The sequence below is a fragment of the Callospermophilus lateralis genome, chromosome 19 (assembly GCF_048772815.1).
Source record: "Callospermophilus lateralis isolate mCalLat2 chromosome 19, mCalLat2.hap1, whole genome shotgun sequence".
Taxonomy (NCBI): Eukaryota; Metazoa; Chordata; class Mammalia; order Rodentia; family Sciuridae; genus Callospermophilus; species Callospermophilus lateralis.
In genome coordinates, this window is record NC_135323.1 from 22,950,316 (window position 1) to 22,977,097 (window position 26,782).

At 41.2% G+C, this 26,782-nt stretch overlaps 1 protein-coding gene across 1 annotated transcript in view; it reads left to right on the plus strand.

Moving 5' to 3' along the window:
• Positions 1 to 21,224, plus strand: part of Tmem248 (transmembrane protein 248) — a 29,474-nt gene extending 8,250 nt beyond the window's left edge. The window contains exons 2-7 of the mRNA XM_076840487.2: positions 10,220 to 10,396; positions 12,934 to 13,219; positions 15,481 to 15,631; positions 16,282 to 16,465; positions 17,930 to 18,073; positions 18,571 to 21,224. Coding sequence (XP_076696602.1) covers positions 10,238 to 10,396; positions 12,934 to 13,219; positions 15,481 to 15,631; positions 16,282 to 16,465; positions 17,930 to 18,073; positions 18,571 to 18,591 — 945 coding nt within the window. The 5' untranslated portion in view covers positions 10,220 to 10,237 and the 3' untranslated portion in view covers positions 18,592 to 21,224. The remainder of the gene's footprint in view (positions 1 to 10,219; positions 10,397 to 12,933; positions 13,220 to 15,480; positions 15,632 to 16,281; positions 16,466 to 17,929; positions 18,074 to 18,570) is intronic.
• The last annotated feature ends 5,558 nt before the right edge of the window (positions 21,225 to 26,782 follow it).

A 26,782-nucleotide genomic window follows, 5' to 3' on the forward strand; every position in this document is an offset into this window, starting at 1 on the left:
ACTCTAATTGGAGTTGGAATTAATTTAGGGAAAGGGTCAGAAAGAATACTTTTCCTTTTCTTTATTTTCCTCAAACAAAACTTAGTTTATTCTTTAATTAAAAGTAGCATTTACTATTGCAAAGATTACAGCAGCTTTCTTGTAACTATTTGCAGGGAAAATAAATTTATTTAACCTTTATTAATTTCTTGTCTGAAAACACCTGTGAATAGTAGAAAGGAATTTTAAGTTTCTAAACTATTTGGAATATTAATAGTTTTTATTGGAAAATGCTTTTGCCTGTTTGATGACTACCGTTGGCCTATTCTGGAAAATTTCCCCACATTAAAATGGTTTCACAACGTTAGCTAACTTGTGTTATTTAGGTTGATGTAGCTCAGTGTTTAAATTTTTAAAAAGTATTTTTAGTTGTAGATGGACATAATATCTTTATTTATTTGTTTTACTTATTTTTTATGTAGTGCTGAGGATTGAACCCAGGGCCTCACACATGCTAGGCAAGTGCTCCACCACTGAGCCACAGTCCCAGACCCTCAGTGTTTAACATTTGAAGTGACATGGTTGTAATGACTGTAAGTTCTCTCTAGAAGTGATTTTTTTTTTTCCCCTTTTTAATAGTGAGATAGGGTCTTGCTCAGGCTGGCCTCAGATCCTTGGGCCCAAGCCATCTCTCCCCTATTTCTGCCCCTTCGACTGTACTGCAGGCCTGTACCTTTGCAACTGGTGTGGAAATGGTTTTTATTTTGTTTGTTTGTTTTCAAGGTGGTGGGGATGGAACCAGGCCTCCCACATCCTGGCAAGTGCACCACTGAATCACATCCCCAGTTTTTTTTTTTTTTTTTAAAGAGAGAGTGACAGAGAGAGAAATAGAGAATTTTTTAATATTTATTTTTTTAGTTATCGGCGGACACAACATCTTTGTGTTGCTGAGGATTGAACCTGGGCCGCACGCATGCCAGGCGAGCACACTACTGCTTGAGCCACATCCCCAGCCCCAGACCCCCAGTTTTAATTCTGTTTTTTCCTAATGTTTCTCGTAATTGTAGCTTCAGGTATTGAATGGATCCTTTTTCTGGTTTTGTTGTATTTTATTTTTAGTAAATTGAACCTTTAATTTACTGTTGATGTGTTTTTGTTTCTCAGTCCTGTTTAACCTAACTAATGTCATTTCTAGATTTTCTTGTAAGTTTATTTTAAGCCTCGACTTATTTGATTCATTTAATGAACTTCCTTTTTTTGCGTTCGAGGTTATTGGGGATTTAACTAGAGTCACATTCCCAGCCCTTTTTATTTTTTGAGACAGGGTGTTACTAAGTCACTTAGGGCCTTACTAAGTTACTGGGGCTGGCCTTGAACTTGTGATCCTCCTGTCTCAGACTCCTGAGATTATAAGTGTGTGCCACCATACCCAGCTGTGTTTCCCCCCCCCATATATTTTTTAATTATAGATGGACACAATACCTTTATTTTATTTATTCAGTTTACATGGTGCTGAGGATCCAGCCCAGTGCCTCATACATACTAGGCAAGTACTCTACCACTGAATCACAACCCCAGTCCCCCTGGCTATATTTATTTATTTATTTTAAAATCAGACTTTTTCCTTGCCTTTTTTTTTTTCTTTATTCTCTTTTTAAATTTTTTTGTGGGGGGCCAGTATTGGACATGAAGCCGAGTGCTTTGTATGTGTTAGGCAAGAGCTCTTCACAGTCCTGATCACCTATTTTAAATTTATTTTATTTTTATTTTAAAAAAATATATATTTTTTTGTGGTACTGGGGATTTAACCAAGGGGTGCTTTATCACTGAACTGAAACCCCAGTCCTTTCTCATTTTTTAAAATTTTGAGACAGGGTGTCACTAAGGTGTTGAGGCGGGACTCAAACTTGTGATTGTCCTGTCTTAGCCCAGAGTTTCTGGGATTACAGGTGTGTACCACCACATCCGGAAAATTACCTATTTTTAAAATTTAATTTAATTCTTTAACTGGTACATAAAAATGTAAAAGTCATGCACATTAATGAGGTAATATGATAATTCAGAACATGTATACTTTGTGTAATGTTTAAATCAGATAAATCTTTCTCTTCAAACATTCACAGTTTAAAATGTTCAAAATCCTTCCTTTAGCCTTTTGAAATATGCAGTACGTTGCTGTCACATAGTTATTTACTTGCTTATGTCTGATTATGACTTAGTACCCATCGGTAGCCTTTCCCCTTCCCTCCCTCCTCACTTGTCTGTTTTATGTCTAGATATTGAGGTGCAGAGACAAGGCTGACGGCTTGGTTGGGAAGGTAGACTGACATGGGCAACAGCAGTCAGATGTCTCAGGCTTGTGCAAGAAATTTTACAGGGCTGGGGATGTGGCTCAAGCAGTAGCACGCTCGCCTGGCATCCGTGCAGCCCGGGTTTGATCCTCAGCATCATATACAAACAAAGATGTTGTGTCCGCCGAAAACTAAAAAAAAAAAAGAAAAAGAAATTTTACAAGCATAGTGGGTGTTTAAAAATCAAAATGGTCACTTTTCTCCAAGAGGTTGCTGGGAGGGGCCTGAAACAGTTCCATAGGGGAGGTAGCCATTGAGTCTTGGGAGAGGATGAAAGGGATGTCATTCATGAAAGTTGAGGGGACCAGTGGACTTAAAAGCTTCAAGCTACAGCTTTGTCCAATATGTTCTGGGAATTGCAAGCAGGTGGAATACGGTATATTGAGAAGTAGACAAGACCTAGCTCATGGTGTACTGCCATTCTAAGACACATGGACTTGATCTTTTGGTCATTTGGAGCTCTGAAAGATTTCAGCAGGAACATGATTAGATTTGTATTTGGAAAAGTTACTATTGACAGTAGCATGAGATTGGATTATTTGACAAGTGACAGGTCCAGTTTAAACTTTTAGAGTCACAAAAGGGATGAATTGCAGAACGAAATAAAAAAGCAAGTTCAGAAAGGAATGTTAAAGAAATAGACTTGTTAGCATTCAGTAATTGCTAGAATACAGATGATGAGGCAGAAGTCTAGGGTGTTTTCTGAGGATTGGACTGAAATAGAGAACATAGGAAGAGTCAGGATGGTTAGGACATGAGATCCTGTGGGTACAGAGGTACTCAGGGAACTGGGATGTGGAGATCCTGTGGGTACAGAGGTACTCAGGGAACTTGGATGTGGAGATCCTGTGGGTACAGCATTCAGGGAACTTGGATGTGGAGTTCCTGTGGGTACAGAGGTACTCAGGGAACCTGGATATGGAGATCCTGTGGGTACAGAGGTACTCAGGGAATCTAGATGTGGAGATCCTATGGGTACAGAGGTACTCAGGGAACTTGGATGTGGAGATCCTGAGGGTACAGAGGTACTCAGGGAACTGGGATGTGGAGATCAGGTAGACAGAGGTACTCTGGGAACTTGGAGTAGAGGTATCAGGGCTGTGAGGACTGATCAGGTGTTAGTCTGTGGGTGGCTCTGAAGTATGCTTTTTGGAAGAAAAACAATAGTATATGCTGTTGGGTTATATTGGTAGAAGAGGTGGGAGAAAGGAATACAGCTACAGGAGGGGACATGTAGGGCAATTTATATTATGAAATTTATATTATGTTTATATTATGTTTACTTAGCAAAGAAAATTTAAAAAATACAAATTGAGACTCCAGTTTACCGAGTTAGAAAAACTCAACTGAGTAAATCCAAAGAAAGCTGATGAAGGAAAAATAATAAAAAATATGTAGGGCTGGGGTTGTAGCTCAGTGGTAGAGTGTTTGACTAGTATGTGTGTTTGAGGCCCTAGGTTCAAGCCCTAGTACCACAGGAAAGAAAAGTATGGAAATTATTGAAACTAGAAAACAAAAAAGTGGTCCAGATACAGTCTCTAAAAACAAATACTGTTTTTTTTTTTGAAAACATGAATATGACAAAGTTCTGGAAAGGTTCATAGAAAAGAGAAGGTGAACATGAAAAACATGCACTGAAGAAAATATAACTACAAATACATTAAAAATTGAGCAAATCACAAATTGATACTGTGCCATAAAGTTTAAAAACCAACATAAAGTGGTTAATTTGTTAGAATAATATATCGTCAAAATTGACTCCATAGAAGTAGAAACAGATTTATAGCCATTAAAAGACATGATTAAGTTAACCCTACTAAAATACTAAACCAAACAAAAACTTGGCAAACTCAGATGATTTTTCTAGCCAACGTCTATCCAATTTCTTAAGATATAGAAGTGTGCAACCTATTCACAATGCTCTAGAAAGTGAGTAAATACAGAGAGTATGGTAGGGGCCTATAATTTGAATGGATATGAAAATTTAGAATAGAATTTAGCAAACATATCATTAGTGTAGTTTTAAAAAAATCATTACCAGGAGCTGGGATTGTAGCTCTGTGGTAGAGCATGTGCTTTTCAAGCACAAGGCTCTGGATTTAACCTCCAGTACCAGAGTAAAAGAGAGCCTCTACAATAAAAAAAGAGCACATTAAACTCATGTAGAGTGCAAATATTAGTCAACATGAAAAAGATCAAGCAGTTCAAGTTAAGAGATTAAGGGAGGAAAATTGATTGCTTGGAAAATTGCAGATGAAGCATTCATAAAGTCTAGCACTTGGCTAGCGGGTGTAAACACGTTGCTGGAGTACATGCTTAACATGCAAAAGGCTGTGGGTTCAATCCCTGGCACCAAAATTAAAATGACATTTATAATAAACATTTCTTTGCAAACTTGGAACAGAAGGTGAGAGATTTCCAGTAGAAACATAACAAACCCCTTATCTATCTATCTATCTATTTTTGTGGAGCTGGGGATCAAACCCAGGACCTTGTGCATGCAGGGCAAGCACTCTAGCAACTGTGCTACATCCCCAGCAGTGAAGTTTATAAACATTTTCTGTAAAGCCAGGAATGAGGCAAGAATTCCTATTATTGCCACTTTTATTCATCATTTCATTGAAGGTACTAATCCTAGTAATAAAAAAAGAACAAAATTGATAAAAGGTTGGAAAGGAAGATCATACTTTTGTTTACAAGTGGTATGATCATCTATATATGAAAACTCAAGTGAAGGCACAAACAGGCTAGTTAGAATTTAAAATATTCAGCAGAGCCTGACATCAAGATCAGGATGTAAAAGTCTTTTTTATTTGTATAAACTCAATAACAATAGTCATTGTAATTGCTAGAGGATACCTCCAGCAATAGCCAGATGAGTTAGTATGTCTTTGAATCTGACAAGATAAATAATGAACTTTCAAGAAAGTTTTTACAAGTGGTGCTGGCATTTGAACTCATGGCTTTGGGCATGCTGAGCATGTACTCTGCCATTGAGTTACATGCCCAGCCCTCTCACCTACCAGAGAAAGTTTTTTTGTTGTTGTTGTTTGTTTGTTTTTTAAATCTTTGTTTATTTTTATGTGATGCTGGGGAACAAATATGTGCCACCAGAGAAAGTTTTTAAAAATTATTGAAAAAGAAAAGTAGGCCAGGTATAGTGGCGCATGCCAGTAATCCCAGTGGCTCAGGAGGCTAAGGCAGGAGGATCGCTATTTCATAGCTAGCCTCAGCAAAAAGTGAGGCCCTAAACAACTCAGTGAGAACCCTGTCTCTAAATAAAATACAAAATGGGGCTGGGGATGTGGCTCAGTGGTCAGATACCCCTGAGTTCAATCTCTGGTACCAAAAAAAAAAAGAAAGAACAAGAAAAGTAGACCCAAATAATGGAGGGAAATACCACATTCATCGTTTAGGAAATGACAATATTATAAAGACTTCCCGAATTAGTGAATTTACTTTAATTTCCACTTAAATCTTAGCAGGAATTTCTGGGAACTTGTAGTTGGAACCTAAAATTCACATGGGAGATTGAAGAGCAGAGAATAGCCACAACAACTGTTTCCTTTTTTTGGTGGGAGGCGGTGCTGGAGATTTGGTGCTTTCCATTGAGCTATACCCTCAGCCCTTTTTATTTTAAATTTTGAGACAGGGTTTCAGTAAGTTGCTGAGTCTGGCCTTGAAGTTGATCCTCCTGCCTCAGCTTCCAGAAGTGCTGGGAATAACAGGCATGCACCACCACACCTGGCTAGCCAAGACCATTTTGAATAATAACAATAAATGGTAGACTTCTTGTGGTTGATAGCAAAATTTAAAGCTGTGTGGTACTAAGGTAGGGGGAGAGAGAGACAGTGATGAAACAAACAATAGAAGCCTAGAAACAAACCTAGGTACACATGCAAGCTTGCTGTGTGAGAGAGGTGGTATTGTAAACCCACCAGGAAAGGGTGACAGTTCAGTAAATGGGCTGGGCAATTGGCCGCCCGAATGGGGCAAGAGTATAAGTAGAGAGCTGGTTCCAGGCTTTCCAAACTAATTTCAAGTAGAGGAAAGACTGAAAGTAAAAAGAACTATAAAATTCATAGAAGAAAATTAAAAAGTCTTTATGGTGATAGTATTGGGAAGGGATTCCCAAATAATTCATACATACACAATCATGAAAGGAAATAGGTGATAGATTTAAATACATTAAAGTCAAGAACTATCAATCAAGGAAATGCAAGTCAAATTGAAGTGAGATGCCACCTGGTGCACAGTAGGATTGTTATAATAAACAACAGATAATGAGTGTTGGCAACATCGTGGAGAAATTGGAACATTTTTACACTGCTAGTGAAATGCAAAATAGTGCAACTGCTTTGGAAAAGAGCCTGGCAGTTCCTCAGAAGATTAAATAGACCCTGCAGTGGCACTTCTAAGTCTGTAGCCAAGAGAAATGAAAACCTGTCCCCACAAAAACTTTCACACATGTTCATAGGATTATGTACACTAACTGAAAAGTGGAAACCCAGACATTCACCATCTAATGAATGGATAAACAAAACATGTACAAGTTAGAGATCTTGTTCAGTGGAATATTTTTGGCAATAAAGGAATACAGTATCGTTGTGTACTACAACATGGATGAACCTTGAAAACATTAGTCTAAGTGAAGTCTAATTGCATTTATTTGAAATCAATGGGCAAATCTAGAGAGATGAGGAGCATCATTAGTGGTTGCTTCAGGGCTAAAGGAAATGTGGATTGCTGTAAAGGGTATGGAGTTTCTTTAGGGGTGATAAAAATGTTTGAAAATTATGATCTCTCCATACTCATGATGGTTGCCCAAATCTGTGAGTATATTAAAAACCATTGAATTGTATACCTCAGATGGGTAATTTGTATAGTCTGTGAATAAGAGATATCTCTAATAAAGCTATTTTTAAAAAGTCAAGAACTCTTTGTATGGCAAGGCATATCATAAACCATATTAAAGAAAACCCAGAGACTATAAAATTGTTAAAGATTCAAGAGGGGCCGGGGTTGTGGTTCAGTAGTATAGCGCTTGCCTGGCATGCATGAGGTAAGTGTGGGTCAGTACGATCCCTAGCACAACATAAAAATAAAAATAAAAAATAAATAAAGGTATTGTCCATCTAAAACTGAAAAAAAGAGAAAGAGAGAGCATGTAAAGAACATAAAAGGGAGGCTGGAGTTGTGGCTCAGTGGTAAAGCACTCGCCTGGCACATGTGAGACACTGGGTTTGATCCTTAGCACTACATAAAAATAAGTAAGTAAATAAAGTATTGTGTCTGTCTACAACTTGCGGAGGAGGGGGGCGGGGGCGGGGGCGGGGGCGGGGGCGGGGGCGGGAGCGGGAGCAGTAGTAGTAGTAAAAGACCAAACCATTTAGGCAGTTCACTTTTGAATAGACCCAAAAGGGTGATAAAAAAGTGAAGAGGTAGCTGGACCTGGGTGTGGTGGAGCACACCTGTAACCCCAGTGGCTTGGTAGGCTGAGGCAGGAAAATCAAAGTTCAAAGCCAGCTTGGCAATGGCAAGGTGCTAAGCAAGTCAAAAACAAACAAACAACAACAACAAAAAAAAAAAAAAAAACCAGAAAAAGGGCTGGGGATGCGGCTCAGTGCCCCTGAGTTCAATTCCTGGTTACCCCTCACCCCGAATAAAAAGGAGGTGCTGGGTTTCTGGAGGTGACGTTTAGAGTGATATATACCATTTTACATCCATCTAGTTGGCTCAATGTGGTATGACAGAACATCAAGGCTCAGCACAGGTATTGGGAAATAGAGCAAGGCCTTTTAGAGAAGGTCTCACTGAGTTGCTTAGCGTTTTGCTTTTTGTTGAGGCTGGCTTTGAATTCGAGGTCCTCCTGCTTCAGTCTCCCGAGCTCTGGGATTACAGGTATGTACCACTATGCCCAGCAAGAAAGGCCTTTAATTGCAGGTTCTGGGTGGGGGAAGTGTAACCTGGGACAACCTGCTTATAGAGCATTCTGGATCATATCAGGTCAGGTTGAAGGGCGACCCTAACTCCATGAATGACTGGAACTAGAGCCATTCTAGTACTCATTGTAAGTCCCTTTGTGGGTGAAACAGTGGGAAGAATCTAGCTGGGATATTTCTTTCTGTCCAGCCATCTATTTTGTAGTTGAATTATCTCAGCTACATTATATCTCAGGTAGCCATCTGGATATAAATCTATATCTACATTTATATCTAGATATGTATCAGTTACATTCAGAGGACTATAAGGGCATAGATCAAAAGATAAATCTCAGACACAGAATGTTAAGTGGAAATGTATGAGGGTTGACACATATCTATAATTCTAGTGACTCCAGAGGCTGAGGCAGGAGGATCGCAAGTTCAAGGCCAGCCTCAGAAACGAGTTCTTCAGCAACTTAGTGAGACCAAAAGGGCTGGGAATGTGGGTCATTCGAAAAAAAAAATTCAAATAGTGTTAGTAATTATATCTTCATATATAAACATGTAGTAAAAGTACAGAAAACATGCTTGGATAATGGTGCTTGCCAGTTTAAGGACTGAATTTTCATCTGAGGAGAGGGGGTAAATATTATTTTCCATCTCAGAGGGCTCCTGTGAAGACAGGAGGCCCAGCCTGGCTGGTCTGAAGTATGTATTTTGGGTTCTTAGAGTCTGTTCATTTACCTTTTTGTCTCTAAAATTTAAAAACTGGTACAGACTTTAAGGGGTTGCTTTTTGTGAATGTGGTATGCTCACACTTGTTGGTTGTGTGCCAGCTGTGTTTAGGAACCAGGGACAGGGCTGAAGACAGGCAGAAGATCTCTGCTTCAGTAGATCTCACAATGAGGGGACAGCATGGACAAGTGGTGGAATTTCAGGTGGACACTAAGCCTTGTGGAGGGAGCAAAGCAGGGAGCTGGGGCAGGTCAGTGTGGTCAGGGAGCCGTGGGGCAGAGGTCTGCTGTCCTGAAGAACATGCATGTGAGCTCTCAGGAAAAGCTTCTCAGGCAGGTGTAAAGGGTCACAAAATAGGTCATGCTTAAAAACCTCAAGCAAAATAAAATACTTAGGAATAAACAAAAGAAGTGTAAGCTTACACTACTAAAATGGAAAACATTGTTGAAATAAAGAAAATCTGAATAAATGGAAAGGACATCCCAGCCATGCTCGTGGACTAGAAGATGACACTGTTGAGATGATATTACTCCTAGCCCACCCTCAGATGGAGTGCAGCCCCCATCAGAGTCCAGTGGTGTGGGGGAAGCTGATGGTGGTCAAGTTGGAAAGGTCCACAGGGCAAGATCGGGCACGGTCACAGACTTCATCCTGGGTTGGTGGTCTCTTGGGATGTTTAAGCAGGGGAGTGATGAAATCCAGTATTTGGTATTTATTGAGTACCCACTGTGTGCCAGGTACAAGTGCACATGAATGATGGTTAGTCAGTAGAATGGTGTCGAATAAACAGAATTTAGCTTTTTTGTGGTGAGAAATGAAAACATTTTTAATTTATTTCTGTCCAGTGACATACTTAAACATCTTTTTAAGTAATATGGAAGTAGTGATATTCATTATAGATATTTAGATGGTTCAGTCTGAAAGACAGTGCGTATCTTTCAAAATCTAACCACTTTGAGGCAATAGCAGTCAGCGTTTACTGCTTTTTCCTTCTAGTCTTTTAATTAATTAATTAATTAATTAATTTTGGTGCTGGGAATTGGATCCAGACCCTTGCACATGCCAAGCATTTGCTCTTCTTCCACTGAGTCACAGTACCAGCCCCTTGAATGAATTTATTGGTCAGTCATTTCTCAGGTTCAACTACAAGTGTCTCCCCTAACACCCAGCACTACTAAAGGAAACAAAAGTGAGAATCAGTCTACATGTTTGATGATCCATTTCTTTCAGGTGGAGCTGGTCACAATAATGTTGAGCGCCAGCCCCCTGGAGAGCCTGAAGCTGCATGTCAGCAGTCGGCCCCCCCTGGTGGTCTTCATGATCAGCGTGAGTGCCATGGCAATAGCGTTCCTGACCCTGGGCTATTTCTTCAAGATCAAGGAGATCAAGTCACCTGAAATGGCAGAGGTCAGTATGTTCTAACTTCTCTTGGGCTTACGGGTGGAGAAGTGCCTCTTGACTCTCTGCATGTCTTTGTTTAGTTGTGAGTTTTTGCTCCTGGTGAGAAACATGGGTTTTTATTCAGAATTTTCTGTCTTCTACCCCTCAACTCACTTTGTTAGGAAATATTATTGTTTGATTTAAATAATGCTGCTGGTTAATATTTCAACAATAAAACAGATGTGGTTTGGAGAGTATATTTTTAAAATGATTTGTTTCAAGAAGCTAGAGAATTCACTTCTTTGATATTTATAATTAAGTTGCTCACTGCTATTTGCAAAAATTGAAAATTTGGTATTTCAAAGTCACACATCCTCATTGAATTTTATCAGCTGTTCTGATGGCCTTTTTATTGGCCAAGAAGGGATTCTAAAGAAATTTGAAAGTAGGATCTTATTTCCAAATATATATCTCTTTTTTTAATCATGGAAATCTTCAGTTATTTATAAACTTGCCATTTAGATTGTACATTTTCAACAATTTAAGTAAGTTTTGGGGGCACTAATCTTTAGGCATATAATAGTTGGGACACATGTAGTGAAGATTTTGAAAGCTGTGTATGTTATATGTTAGAAAACAACAAATTTAATAGTTCTTGTATAGAATTAGCTAACTTAATTCTTCCTCTCTCTTGTCTCTACCCGAATCCTTAAAAGTTGCTGTAATCACATTAAAGCTGAAAATGGACATTCTAGTCACAATCAGATCTCTGCTACATCCTGGCATTTCTTACTTGCAGAGCTCAAACTCCTGTGGAATATGCAACCAAGGCCAATGGTTAAGATTTATTCTGGGGGCTGGGGTTGTGGCTCAGTGGTAGAGCGTTTGCCTAGCACATGTGAGGTGCTGGGTATACTCCTCAGCACCATATAAACATAAATAAGCAAAATAAAGGTATTGTGTCCAACTATAACTAAAAAAAAATTAAAAAAAAAAAAAAGATTTATTCTGGGCAATGAGCCCTTGATAGTCAAAGTGGCTCCTGGCGTTGGCTTTGGCTGGCCCTTCAGCATGGGATTTGGAAAGGCAGGAATGCATGGGAAAATTTGGGGCTGCAAATCAGAACTTAATTCTTCCTTCAACAGTAGAATTGAGAGCCCCTAATATGCTCTGGGCCTTGGTTTTTTTCATGTCTGCGATATGCTGGGATAAGATTAGAATGTTCACTTCTCAATCCTGATGTTTCTACTGAGTTTGTAGGCATTAGGAAAAATGAAATATGATATATCCATTTATCTTAGTAAATGTCAACATACAGTTGTACTGATGCTATAAGATAGATTTCCTGACTTCCTGGGGATTACTCAAATGCTTTTAAAATTAATACTGTTTGCTTCTAATTCCAGTGGCTTGGGAGGCTGAGGCAGGAGGATCTCAAATTCAACGCCAGCTTTAGCAACTTAGTGAGGCCCTTTCTCCAAAGAAAAAGCAGGGCTGGGGATGTGGTTAAATGCCTCTGGATTCAGTCCCCATTTACCCTCTTACCCCTGCAAAAAATCTCTGGGTTTCTGTTAAATTTAAAATAGATTCTTGTTGGATTCTTTATAGATACTGGCATCTGTGGGGCTGGGGATGTGGCTCAAGCGGTAGCGCGCTCGCCTGGCATGCGTGCGGCCCGGGTTCGATCCTCAGCACCACATATAAACAAAAATGTTGTGTCCGCTGAGAACTAAAAAATAAATATAAAAACATTATCTATCTCTCTCTCTCTCTCTCTCTCTCTCTCTCTCTCTCTCTCTCTCTCTCTCTCCTTTAAAAAAAAGATCCTGGCATCTGTTTCTCTATGACATAATCAACTGTGTTTTAAAAACTGTATTATGATTTAAGTCATTGATGCATGACAGCAGGATATGACATTAGGAGAGAAGTCTGGAGCTGGGGATGCAGTTCTGTGGTCGAGCACTTGCCTGGCCTGCACAAGGCCCTGGGTTCTATTCCTAGCAGTGCAAAAAAAGAGAGAAAGAACAGGAAGAGGAGGACAGCACTGCAAACACACTCTGTGCCCTTCCTAAAGTGGGAGCAAGCACCAGATGAGCATCGGGCTTTACTGCTGTTTTGTGTTCTAGGAAGAGAAAGCAGTGTATGTAGAATTAACCTGTTGAGGAATTGTTTTAAAAAATTATCATTGTAACTCTTGAATGAATTTGGATTAGTGCTTTTATTATTTAGTACTTTTTTTCAAGTTTGATTCTGAAGCTAGATCTTCTTTTAAAAAGTATAATAAGCTGGGTTTAAAAAAAAAACACATTTTTCTCAAATGTTTGTTTAATCTTACAAGGTATTTGCTGTTTCATGGCACAGTAGTTTTTCTTTTTGGTGTGCATGTGGCAGTGAGTAGGCAGACTGCACTGTCCTGCCAGTGTATGGTGGTGGTGCAGCGATTGACTCCACATCATGGGCTTCTCTTGTGAGGTGGCACCACACTGAGGGTTATGACTGTGTCCCTGCGGTAGGAGACTCTGGGACTGCTCACGTTTCTTTCTCTCTATCTCACTTTACTGAAGGATTGGAATACTTTTCTGCTGCGGTTTAATGATTTGGACTTGTGCGTATCAGAAAACGAAACACTAAAACATCTATCAAATGACACCTCAACTCCGGAGAGCACAATGACCAGTGGGCAGTCCAAAGTGTCCACTCAGTCCCCCCAGACCCTGGAGGACTCAGGCCCAGTTAACATCTCAGTTGCAATCACCCTAACTCTGGACCCACTCAAACCCTTCGGAGGCTACTCTCGCAACGTCACCCATCTGTACTCGACCATTTTAGGACATCAGATTGGACTTTCAGGTGTGTACGTGATAGTCAGCCACATATGGGTCTATTCATAATACTGTTTGTTTTTGCATGTGTGTCTCCTTTCGTTGAGCTTAAATTCTGAGGTCAAGAAGGAAGCATGTGTACCACATGTTTTCACTTAGTAAAGTACTGAGCATACCGTAATCTCTTTCTAAAAGCTTGTAACTAAAATCAGAAACTGATGGGCTGGGAGTTAGCTCAGTGGTAGAGCACTTAACTCGCACCTGTGATGTCTTGGGTTTGAGCTTCAGCACCATACACACCAAAAAAAAGAAAAAGAAAAACTTTAAAGTCTGTTTGTGGTCTTAAAATTCACCCTTGAACAGCAGTCTGATTTTACTTGGATTTTTTTTGCAGGGGGGTTGGTGGAGATTTGCAACAATTTGAAAAAACTTACAGATGAGCTGTGTAGCCTAGAAATATTGAAGAAAATATAAAAATTGTAGATATGTTAGTAAATTTTTTAAAAATGTATTTTTTTTAGTTATAGGTGGACACAATACCTTTATTTTATTTTTTGTGTTGCTGGGGATCAAACTCAGTGCCTCACCCATGCTAGGCAAGCGTTCTACCACTGAGCCACATCCCTGGCCCTGTTGGTAATTTTTTAAAAATAATTTACTACCTTAAAATATGTCTTTTATAAAAAGTTCAAATTTATCAAAATGCATTTTGTAAACAGAATTGTATGTGTTGACATTTGCAGACAAGAGAAATGTGAGCAAACCTAAAACGTGGCATTAAATTGTAACTGCATAAAACTAACTGTAGTACACACTGCAATGATTTCATAGTCCTTTCTTATTGCTGTTGTGATCTCAAGTGTTATAAGTATCCATATAAGTTAAGATACTGGGTGGCGCTCATCATTGCTGAGTGAGCAGTTCCTCTCTTCACTAGTTCAGCACGTTGTAGTAAACGTGATCTCGCTGTACTAGTGTGTCAGTCCACATGTATACTATAGATACAGCACACAACCTGTGCTAATCAACTGCATTGTCTGTACAGCTTCTAGTCAATGCAAGATTGAGTTAAGTTCTTAGGGACTCAAAAGTTATATTCAAATTTTCTACTGGGTGGAGGGTAACCCTTATGTTTTTCAAGACTCAATTGTATGTACAAACACATAATTTTCATTGAGTCTATCCTGTGGAATTTTCAGTACTTACCATGAGGACATTGTCTTTAGTCTACTTTCCTCCCTGCTCAGTGCTGAGAACTGAAGCCAGAGTCTCATGCATGCTAGGCAGGTGCTCTACCATACCTGAGCATTTTTTGATTGCCCATTGTTAGTCCTGTGCTACCTGCTGGGAGAACTAGAAACAGTCTAAGATCTGACCTGTTCCCCTTGGAATTTTGGGATTACAGAAGAGACAAAAATAACATGAGTTAACATATCTATCAGGCACTTAAAAATAGTTTGTGGCACAAAAGAAATGCTGTATAAGTACTTGTTAGATAATATGAAAACTAAACACCTATAAAAACAAAACATGGATACTGTCCTTTGACTAATGCTACATCTGTGAGGTACTGATGGTTCTGGAGGACAAAAAGGCATTGGAAGTGGAAAAATCAGAAAAGGCTTCATGTGAGATTCTTGGAAGATTAACCTTTGACTCTTTGTTTACTGAAAGCTTTTTTTGTAAAGTCCTTAAAGGAATTTGTAGTGCCTGCCTGTCTCCTGTTGCCTGTTAGAGAGCTAATCCCATGGTAATGAAGACTTCTGGGTTTTCCATGTAGCAAGCATGCATATCATCTTCTCACACAATATAGAACTTCTTCCTTTTAGTTTAAGCTCTATCACTAATCAGTCCCAATATCTTTCTTAAATCTGATAGACCTCTGTATGTAAAAAGGGAACATTAACCCTTCTGTGGCCACATTCGTGGGATATTGGTGACTTACAAATGAAGTCAGCAGACAGAAGCAACTTGAGAATGCTGTGTGCTGCAGGGTGTAGAACAGCAATGCAAATTCCCCTAGCCAAGCTCTCCAGTGCAGATGCCACCTTGGCTTTGGTTGGCATCTCAGGCCCTGGGTGAAAAGGGGCATCTCTTCGTGTGCCACTTGGTGGCTCTGCTAGTTGAACAGGTCTCATGCTTGGGATCAGGACTGTTCCCACAAAGGCAGTTGGCAGGTAATTCCTGGGTGGGTTTATATTCATGACTCCCTTGAATCCCAGAGAAGAATGTATGAATTCTTGCCATTATTTAAAAAAAAAAAAAAAAAAATGGGTTTGTCTTTCACAGGCAGGGAAGCCCACGAGGAGATAAACATCACCTTCACGCTGCCTGCAGCTTGGAGCTCAGATGACTGTGCTCTTCATGGTCACTGTGAGCAGGTGGTGTTCACAGCCTGCATGACCCTCACAGCCACCCCTGGGGTGTTCCCCGTGACCGTGTAAGTATCTCTACTCCTGTCTGATAAGCCATTCCAGACATCTGAGGGTGCAAATTGGACCTTACTTTCTATTAAACACATTTTTATTTCTGAAACCTGCTGCAGTTTTCTGAGCATCGGTGTCGCTTTATGTTTAAGGTGTTCTTTCTTGGGCTTTTGTGCCTCTCTCTATATATAGGAGATAATGATCTGTAAAGAAATATGTGAGATATGCAAGATAAATCCTATACTTACAAGAGTTCTGTGCTGAATACTGAGGAATTATACTGGGATATATCTATTTTAGACATTTAGAGATTTGCAGGATGAGGTCAGAAAATGAATAATTCCTAATGCAAAAATTTGTATGTAAAGCTTTGAGTTGTAACTAAGAATTTTGGTAATTTGAGAGTAGGTGTAAAAGGAGAATCAGTGGCCACATCAGATGTGAGATGACAGTGAGTTGAATTCTGAAGGCAAGACTCCATTGCTCAACACTCAGACGTCAAGTGCCTGTAATTTTCCTGTTACATGTTTATTTAAAAAATAAGACTGAAACTACACATATAATGTTCATCCCAAAGAAGCATGTGTATTTCCCACACGTATCATGTTGAGGATGCCTGGTGCAGCGGGAGTGGGTCGCTGATGGTCTTTCCCTGTGCTTGCAGGCAGCCACCGCATTGCGTTCCTGACACTTACAGCAACGCCACACTCTGGTACAAAATCTTCACGACAGCCAGGGATGCCAACACAAAATATGCTCAAGATTACAATCCCTTCTGGTGTTACAAGGGGGCCATCGGAAAAGTCTACCATGCTTTGAATCCCAAGCTTACAGTTATTGTTCCAGATGTAAGTGAAATGTGTGTGTGTCCTAGAATGGGGAGTGTAGGCCCTGGTTACTTCCTAGGGTGAGCTTAGTCCCTGTGACTCTAGATTTCCAGCTGAGGTTGTCCTGGGTAGAATAAAGGAGATTTGGAAAAACAGGCCACCTTTTTGGCTAAGAAAAATTTGATTATTTTCTTTATTTATTGTTTTGCCCAGCAACTGCTATCCCCTAACCTGTAGGACTTGCAAGAGATGTTTGCATGGTCTCACTGATGCCTGCAACCATTCACAGAATATGTGGTTAGTGTCAACAGGAGCAATAGATAGTTCTGTTTGGAATTCAGAAAGGTAGGCCTTGGAGGAGGCGTGAGTCTTGGGCAAGGTGTTGCAGTCTGAATAGGTCTGACTTGAGGAAAGGAGGAGAAAGCCCTGCTGTCTGGTTGAGAAGGTGCTATGCTAGCTTCCTCCTGGTGAAGGCTGCACTGCTGTTCTCAGGCATTAGGTGGAGTTCTCTCTTTAGGCCTGGCCCTTTCCCTTTTCTGTGGCTCTTGTTCATATGTGTGGCACTGGGGTTTGAACCCCAGCTCCTTTTTATTTTTTATTTTGAGAAAGGGACAGAGTCTCACTATTTGCCCAGGATGGCCTTGAACTTGCCATCCTCCTGCCTTGGCCTCCCAAGTCACTGGGGTTATAGGTATGGACACCACACCTGGCCTCTATGGCTCATTTTTATCAAGTGTGGGAGTTGGTAGGTCAGGGACCTCCAGAACTGAGCAGGAGAGATGCGGCTGGTGAGCAGGTACCAGGTTCCAGAAGGCCCTCCCTGCCTAGCTGAGGCATTCAGCCTTTCTCCTGGGGCAGATGGTCACGCCTTTGTTGGGCAGCAAGGCACTTGTAAAGCAGTGCATTAAAAAGATGGTTCTGCCACCTGGGACATGTTAATGGGAAGGAAAAGGAATGGAAGCATGTCTGGGTTTCTCCCACAAGCAGCAGGGCCTGGTGATAGATTGCATATGGGGGGTTGCAGAGGAAAGAACCCAACAAACCTCAACATGGTCAGCAAGGAACTTACGAAAATGGTAAAATGCAGAAGGAAGGAAGCTGGCTCTGGGGAGGGTGAAGTGCCGAGGCCCTTCTGGTGGACTCAGGCTGGAGCCTTCAACCTGAAGGCAGTCGGGGAAAGAGAAGAGAGGGGGCTAAAGACAGGTGTTGGGCCTCCACAGGGAGGAGGCCTGGGAAGATAGGGTGTGGGCAGTGTGGGCTATAGGCCAGGCAGAGGAAGGAGTGGGTGACACACTGCTGAAAGACAATGCGCCTCCACTGAATGGGCGTCAGCTGTGGGGTTGTGATGACAAGCGAGGCCTATGTTGCAGCTTGAGAGTGAGGCTGATGCCAGTCTGGAGCTGGGAATCCCAGCTTCAGAAACTCAGTGTTAAAGTCATTCAGAACTCAGTGCAGATGTTTCTGTTTTTTTTCTCGTTTATTTAGGATGACCGTTCACTAATAAATTTGCATCTCATGCACACCAGTTACTTCCTGTTTGTGATGGTGATAACCATGTTTTGCTATGCTGTTATCAAAGGCAGACCCAGCAAATTGCGTCAGAGCAATCCTGAATTTTGTTCCGAGAAGGTAGGTGAGCTGGGGATGGAGTCTGGCCCAACACTTTGCTGGAGGGTATTCTGTATATGGATATTCCCAGTTAGTTCTTTACCCCACTTATTGTGAGCAGCACCATTTCTCCAAAGAAGTCTGTCCCTGACTTTTCATTACAAGTAGTCTTTACCTGACCCTGAATTATGATATTGGGTTTTCAGCCATAGACCCAGGCTCCTTAGCAGTTCAGAGGTGCCGACCACGGCACGTGCTCTGAAGCCCCCTTGGAGAACCACTGATCAAATGGGCTGCTTTCTGCACCTCTCAGCACAGTGGTTCCACAAGTCAAGTGCTGCTTGCAGAAGACTTTAGACTTCTAGTAATTCCTGCCTAGGTGAGATTGTTTTTTAAGAGGCTGAATAAGTCCCCACCTGATCAATGCATGCAGTCAGTGTGTCCTGATCTCTGGGAGGTTGCTGGAGTCCTCATGGGCCTCGCTGTTGGACTGGATCGCCTCTCTTGCTCTCTTCTAGGTGGCTTTGGCTGAAGCCTGAATCCCGAAGCTTCCAGTTTTCTGAGAGAGACTGAGAACCATAATGATTGCCTGCTGAACCCAGCCAGGGCCTGGCCACTCTGTGAATACATGATCTTGCAGCGTTGGGTTATTCCAGCCAAAGACATTTCAAGTGCCTGTAACTGATTTGTACATATTTATAAAAATCTATTTGGAAATTGGTCCACGATGCACGTGCTTGGCACTGGGTGCAGCCGGAACTCTTCAGCCTCACCTGGGGGGCCTGTGGACTTGGGATAGATATGCATAACACTAGAGAGCTCCTGTGTCCTACTGCAGGGGAACAAGTCTTGGTGTTTTTAACCAAGGTCACAGGTGTCTCACTGCTGGTGGGGTTGAGGTTTGCTTTGGTTCTTGTTTCAGCCCAATGTGTACAGAATGTTTGAAACAGTCTGCACCTTTGATATGATACTGCATTTCCAAAGCCACCAATCCATTTTGTGGATTTTGTGTGTCTGTGGCTTAATAATTATAGTAACAACAAAGATACCTTTTACTTCATTTTGCTTGCAAGGAAGCATACCTATCTTCTGTTTTTGTTTTTGTTATTTTTTTTAAAGAAAAAATAAAATAGTCACATTTTAATACTACTCTAGTTAGGACAGATTTGTGCTTTTATCTTGAGTAAAAAGTGAAATATTTAAAAATCACCTATATGGTAAAGATCTAAGTTTCATTTCCATGTGGATGGTGAGGAACCTGGTTTTCAAGTTGGCACAGAATGTTCTTCTGTCTTTTTTCCTTTTGTTGCTCCTTCCCTCTGCATAAAAGTTAAAGCAGCTTCCTCACCCAAATAGCTTACAAATTAAGTAAGAGGTCCTAGAGTAGAGTGACAGCTCGCTGGTCTACTTCTGGCCTGCAGACAGTGGTATAGGAAGAGAGAATGAAATGTAGTGGTCAGGAAAGGGTTTCTCATTTGTTTTTGGAAATGAGATTGATTTTTGGTTTCCATTTGTTTTTATATAACCAACACATCTTCAGGAGGAGAAAGGCAACTACTATATCGTGAAAACCCCGCCTGTGAAATTTGAAGGGGTGCAGTTTTGATTTGCTTTTTGTCAGGGAGGACCAGAAATGTTTGATTACCTAGTTCCTCTGTCCCTTTTTTTGCCCTCTGGTCCTCCGATATTTAAACAGAAGTGTGCATTATTTTCTCCAGTCCCTGTTGGTATGTTGTTGCTGTGTTTCTCAACAACTCTGCCTTAATAACTCATTGTCGTTGATGACTTCTGTGTCCTCCCAGGCACTGTCAGAGCAGAAGGGCAGTTAAAACCGTGGACAGGACCACCAGCTCTTCTTTCCCTTCACTTTAGGTCTGAGGTCTGTTATAAGTTAGAATTAGTTCCTGCAGCCTGAAGTTCATTGACCCAGAACATTTTATACCAGGCCTTTTTGAATGGAAAACAGTTGTGGGCTTTTATTGAGATTGTTAAAAAATAATCATCGTAGCTATTTGATATGTTAGTATTTCTTCTTCTTCTTTTTTTTCCCCCCTTTTAGTACATTTCAAGCACAGTAACAGTTTTTGTCTATACAGTTTTTATTTTTTGGTATGATGTGAGTTGCTTACATGATGGATGACTAATTTGTTAATTTAGTTTTTTCTTGAGAGACTTTGAGAGTGCAATGAGACAAGATTGAGAAAGAGCCATTTGGCCAGGCCTTTAGAAATGTCAGTATCATTTGAACCATCCTATTTTAGATTAAACTGCTACTGAATTAATAGAATCCCAATGAAGTGGAGTTGTAGGAATAGACTCATAACTGGAAGAGTAATGTAGAAGGAAAAAGACAAGTGAAAAAGGTCAGTTTCACTGCTTTGTTCCATCCAGCTAGTTGCCAGTGTTAATTGCCCTTGCTTTAATTACAGGGAGTGCTGGAATCTGTAACCAGGGGAGGGACACGTTAGGCATGGGGAGAGAAAGTGCCAGAAGTACTTGGGCAGTATGTCTTGTCCTGAGGCCAGACATACACTTTACAATCCAGCATTCACCACAGCAGGTAATTCTCGAAGATTTAAAGCAACACAGGCTGGTGTGTGAAGGAAGGCCTGGGAAGAGGAGAGGCCCTGGGCCAAGAGCCTTTCACAGACCCTCAGGAAGTTAGGGGCCTGTTACTGTTGGGGCGCATGCATTCAAGGCTCAGTCCTCAGCTTCCTCTTGCTGGTGGACTCAGGATTAGAAGGGGTCATGGGGCCTTTTGCCATTCAGGGGTAGCAGCACTGGCTTGTCCTTGGGCATCTTGGACTGGAGGTCCATTCAGAGGTCAGCAACTTACTGTTAAAATGGTTGTTCAGATCATATTGATCTCTTTCCTTTCCCTTTTGTCCTGTCACTGTATGACTCGAATCAGTTTTGATTCTATTTGTAAGTTTTCTCATCGTTAGGAACCTGCTATTTCTGCTGTGTGTTCTCTGGCGGTGTGTCAGGATTCAGCATACTGGTTTTCAGCCCTCCTGCAGGCACTGGGGTCATGAGGGCCAGCGGATCCACTTCACTTATCTTGCTGCATGATGGTCAGAAGCTGATCTGTTATGGCATTCAACTCCCTGGTTAATTTTCTGTGTTTGAAGTATGTGCATATGTGCTTTACAGAATAAAACATCTGAATTTATTTCCAGTGTCTCCTTTTCCTCCAGTTTGATGGGCATTTTCTGAGGGAAGAACATGTGCAATAAGCAATTGAGAGTTTTTTGCACCTGTTTGTTTGAAGCATCACCTGTTATTAGGATGAGTAGTAGGCATTGTTCCTACTAAGGTGGCCTCACGAAGCCTGGGTCTTTTTCCTAAGAGCACAAAACCTCTTGTCTTTTACAAGGTCGGTAAGAGCTGACAGACCTGACTCAGATTCTCCCCAAGACTTAAGCAGTGCACAGTGGGGAGCATTGAAGAAATAAGGGAGTTAAGGATGCCCTTCCCTTCCTGTGTGCACCAGGCCCAGTTAACAGCAGACTGCAGTCCCCTCTGCTGTCTCCGGGCTCCTCAAGCTCTGTTCTTCCTCTGCCACCACAGACATGACATCCTCTGTAGCTTCTGAGGCAAAAGGAAGGTTGTGTTCACTAATACAGATTCTTCTCCTCTCCAGTGGGCAGAGGTTCCAGTCCTTCTCTCACCCTGCAGCTAGATGCCAGGTTCATGAGGTCAGTCTCAGGGCCAGGCTTAGCATTGAGAAAGGTGATACCTCAATGGACTCTTTGTCTCCACCTCCTTCGCCACTTCCTACCTTCTTTCTGTAACAGATGGGACACTGCTTGGAATGTCTTGTGCTACTCACTTCTCTTTGCTTGTACTCTTATCTTGTGCATGAGGTTTGCCTCCCATCATTACATAGACCACATCTCCTTTGTGTATTTACAGGCTATATAAAATCTGATTCATACTAGGTTCTCAAGTTAGAGATTTTACTTTAAAACCATTTCATTTTCCTTCTGGGCTTACTGTGCTTTAAGTTCCTGTAGACTCACAGATGAGCAAGGATTACCAGGAAAGTGGAATGAATACACAGACCAGAGGAACTCTGCAGCTAGCTGAGCTTCTTGTGAGCTTTGTTGCTGTCTCAGAGAAATTTCTCTGCTCATTTGTGAGAACCCCTCTTCTTTTCACCACTAAAGATCTGAAAAACTTATACCATTCTAGTTGCAATTTGAGGGGTGTAGATGAGTGGTTTGAAAATGGAAAAATAGATGGCAGTTAATTGCTATGTTGAAGAGGAGGGAAGGGGTGGAGTTTTGTTTTGATATTCAGGTTCTTTGAAGAGCCTCCTTTGTTCATTCAATAACAAATATTTCTTGGGTTCCTTCCCCTTGCGTGCCAGTCACTGACAGTAGGCAGTACGATACTTCATAGACACAAGGCTCCCCTTCTGAGCCCTTATACCTTCTAGCTGGGGAGACAGTTCATCAACATAGAAATAATAATCCAATGTCAGGTAGTGATGATATAAAGATTTCCTGGGTAGAGCAGGTGGACATCGTACCTCGGTTGGGGTGGTCACAGGGCATCTTGGGAGATGAACAATTTGAAGATAAATGTGAGTGTTCAGGATGGAAGCATTCCATGTGGAGATTAGAGGCCCTGGTTTGTTGCTGATTGGAGAATGGTAGAGACCTGCAGGGACATGTTTTCCACCTGAGGACAGGATCATCCTGGTTGCCACTTGATGGCTTCAAGAGGTGTGGTGTGCAAGAGGATTTTTCCCTGGCTGTCTAGGAGGACGGTTATCTTTTGGGACATGGGGACTAACAAAGCAAAAGGAGGCTCCCTTGAGCTTTGTTCTTCATAACAGTGGTGATGCCTGAGCTGTGGCTTCTTAACCCCCATTGGGTTCATGGAAACCAGCCTCTGGAAGGATGTTTATCACCAAAACAAATGTCATGCAGGGACATGCAGGTCAAGTACATGCAGGTCAGGTAATCTCCCTCACTGCATATGGCATGCACTGATAGTTTTAAAACTTTCTGTTTTATTAAAAAGTGGGTTGACTACTAAATTGATTGCATGGTTCATAAATGGAAGGCAGCCATGGTTTCAGAAATTTATTTAGATGATCTCTGAGACCCCTTAAACTAGCTGAGAGAGTTCTGAGTAAAAGCCTACATTCTAGCTGTCAAGAATTAGTTTTATCATTTGTACAAAGTTGCAGTATTTCTAAGTCTTGGAGACTTGGCCAGACCTCATTTTAAAGATGAAGAAGCCATTAATCCAAAGAAAAGAGACTGGCCCCAGGCTGGGGGTGGTGGCTCAGTGGTAGAGTGCTTACCTAGCATGCATGAGGCACTGGGTTTGATCCTCAGCACCACATAAAAACAAACTAGTGTATCTACCTAAAACTAAAGATACATAAATTAAATAAAAGACTGGCCCCGACGCTCCCAGTTAAAATTTCTGTGCCTTTAAATGTTTTCTCCACCAAACTGCTTGTCACTACCAGCCCCTTCATCTGCAATCCAACTCCCAGCTTACATCCTGGATCTGGAAGACCTTTCCAAAGGCACTTGGCTCTTCATTCTGTCCTTGTTCTCCACCTGGATCTTGGTGACTGCATTGCAACATGTTGGTGACCATAGGACTGGATCACAGGCCTCATCTCTGCAGAAACTGAATGACCAGCTCAGCACCCAATGGACACTGTTCTCTGCATGGTGGACCCTTACCATTGGTAGACAGGCCTTGCCTCTTTCCTGGCCACTGTTCTGCTCCAGCCTGCCCTAGGGGCCAACCTTGGACACACTTGGGACATCAGGGATCCCTTGGCCTTCCCTGAAATGTAACTGAATTATTCCCAGACTCCTCTTTTTAAGACTTCTTTTATCTTAAAGAAGATCATCACCAAGAGATGATGAAGGGATTAGATGCTTGTGCCTGTAAGTCACTGTGACTGGGGCATCGATCCGTGCAGGTCAGGTGCATGAAGGTCAGCGGTACACGTAGGTCAGGCAGCGAGCAGTACATGCAGGCCACTCCTATGATGGCACTGCTGGAGTTGGGTGTTATTTTGTTTTGGTAAGTTTCCCAGTAAAACATACATACTCTTTCCCAATTTACTTGCATTCCTGGAAAATAAAGTATATTTAAAGTGAGCAAAAAATAGTTTGTGCAAAATAGAGTTAGCTCGCAGGCTCAAATGACTTAAGATTTTTTCATCTTTACATGAATGTTGGGAAAGACTAGAAAGTGTAATAGATGACATATCTTGGCATTGTCAGAGTTTACTGTCTAGGAGCAGACCACTAATCACCATGAGCAGGAATGCCTCAAATTTCCAGTGTGTCCCCTGGGAGTGGCATCACTTAGAATCAAGACTTCAGAATTCTGCTGAAGTTGAAAAAAGTTCCCTGTGGCCTCAGCTTTTAACTTTAAAACTGCTGTCACTCCCTGGCCCTCATGGGCCACCTGCCTGTGGTCGGTAGTTGTTCCTCCTTGGTTAGCCTGACTTCAGTCTGGACCTCAAGACAGTGCTGGGGTTTAAGGAGGTCCTGCACTGACCATGCTACAGGAGGAAGCCCTGCCCAGGTCCGTCTGGCATTCAGGTAGGCCAGCTTCCACCCAGGCAGGCACTGAAGCTGGGAGACAGTGCTGTTATTCCTCTTTTTTTAAAAAAAAAATATATTTTTTATTTGTTCTAATTACTTATACATGACAGTATAATGCATTTTGCTACATCATACTTACATGGAGTATAACTTCTAATTGCCTGATAGTCCATGATGTATAGTCACACAGGTCATATAATCATATGTACACATAGGGTAATGATGTCCTATTCATTCTACTGTCATTCCTACCCCCTGACCCCTTCCTCTTCCTTCACTCTCCTCTGTCTTGTTCAAACTACCTCTGTTCTCCTTCCACCCGTTGTGAATTAGCAGCTGCATATCAGAGAAAACAATTGGCCTTTGGTTCTTTGGGATTGACTTATTTTGCTTAGCAGAATATTCTCCAGTTCCATCCATTTACTGGCAACTGCCATAATTTCATTCTTCCTTAGGTCTAAGTAACATTCCATTGTGTATATATTACCACAGTTTCTTTATCCATTAAACTGTTGAAGGGCATCTAGGTTTGTTCCATAATTTAGCTATTATGAATTAAGCTGCTATAACATTGATGTGGCTGTGTCACTGTAGTAGACTGGTTTTAAGTCCTTTGGGTATAAATCTTGGAGTGGGATAACTGGGTCAAGTAGTGGTTTCATTCCAAATTTTCTAAAGACTGAGGAAGACCTGGTGATAGGAGAAGGTTCAGTGGGTGGTGGGTCCCCACAGTCTTCAGTTTCTCTCTCCAGCATTCTGCAGTTTTCACTGTACAGGTTTCTCACTTCTTGGTTAGATTTATTTCCATTTTTTTAATGTTATTGTGAATGGAATTGTTTCTCTGATTTCTTTCTCAGCAGATTCATCATTAAAGGGTAGGAGAGCTGATGCAGGAGTGCTAGTGTGTCCTGCTTTGCAGAACGTGCTCATCAGTTCTGGAAATCTTCTGGTGCAGGGTGTTTTTTTGTTTGTTTGTTTGTTTTTAATAGAGTTTTTTTTCTATTTGTCTTCTTGACATAGAATCATGTTATCAGCAAACAAAGATAATTTTACTATTTGTGACCTTTTAATTTTCTCCTCTTGCCTGATTGCTCTGGCTAGAGTTGAATAGGAGTGGTGAGAGTGAACTTCCTTGTCTTAGTCCTGATTTTAGAGGAAATGTTTTCTTTTTCACCATTTAGTATGATGACAGCTTTGGGTTTATTACACACAGCCTTTATTATATTGAGGTAAGTTCCTTCTAGCTGTAGTTTCTTTTTTTTTTTTTTTTTAAAGAAAGAGGGAGAGAGAGAATTTTTAATATTTATTTTTCAGTATTTGGCAGACACAACATCTTTGTCTGTATGTGGTGCTGAGGATCGAACCCGGGCCGCATGCATGCCAGGCGAGCGCGCCACCGCTTGAGCCATATGCCCAGCCCCTAGCTGTAGTTTCTTGAGCATTTTTAATATGGTGCTGGATTTTTCTTTTTTTTAATTTATTTTTTAGTTGTAGTTGAACACAATACCATAACTTATTTATCTGTTTTTATGTGATGCAGTGAATTGAACCCAGGGCCTCGCACATGTTAGGCGAGTGCTCTACTGCTGAGCCACAACCCCAGCCCTGGATGCTGGATTTTTCAGACTTTTTCCTGTATCTATTGGAATGTTAGGTGGTGAATCACATTGATTGATTTGAGCCAGTCTTGCATCCCTGTGATGAAACCTACTTGATCATGATATAAAATCTTTTTAATGCAGATCGATTTATACACACACACACACACACACACACACACTCACACAAAATATGCATTATATATATTTATTTTATATTTTGGTACCAGGGATTGAACCCCTAGTGTGCTTAACTACTGAGCCACACCCTCAGCTCTTTTTTTTTTTTTTTTTTTTTAATTTTGAGACAGGGTTTCACTAAGTTGCTTAGGGCCTCACCAGTTGCTGAGGCTGGTTTTGAACTCATGATCCTCCTGCTTCAGCCTCCCAAGTCACTGGGATTACAGGTGTGTGCCACTATTCCTGGCTGATAATATTTTATTAAGGATTTTTGTGTCTGTATTCATTAGAGAGATTGGTCTAAAGTTTTGTTTCCTTGATGTATCTTTGTTGATTTTGATGTGAGAGTTATACTGGCTTCA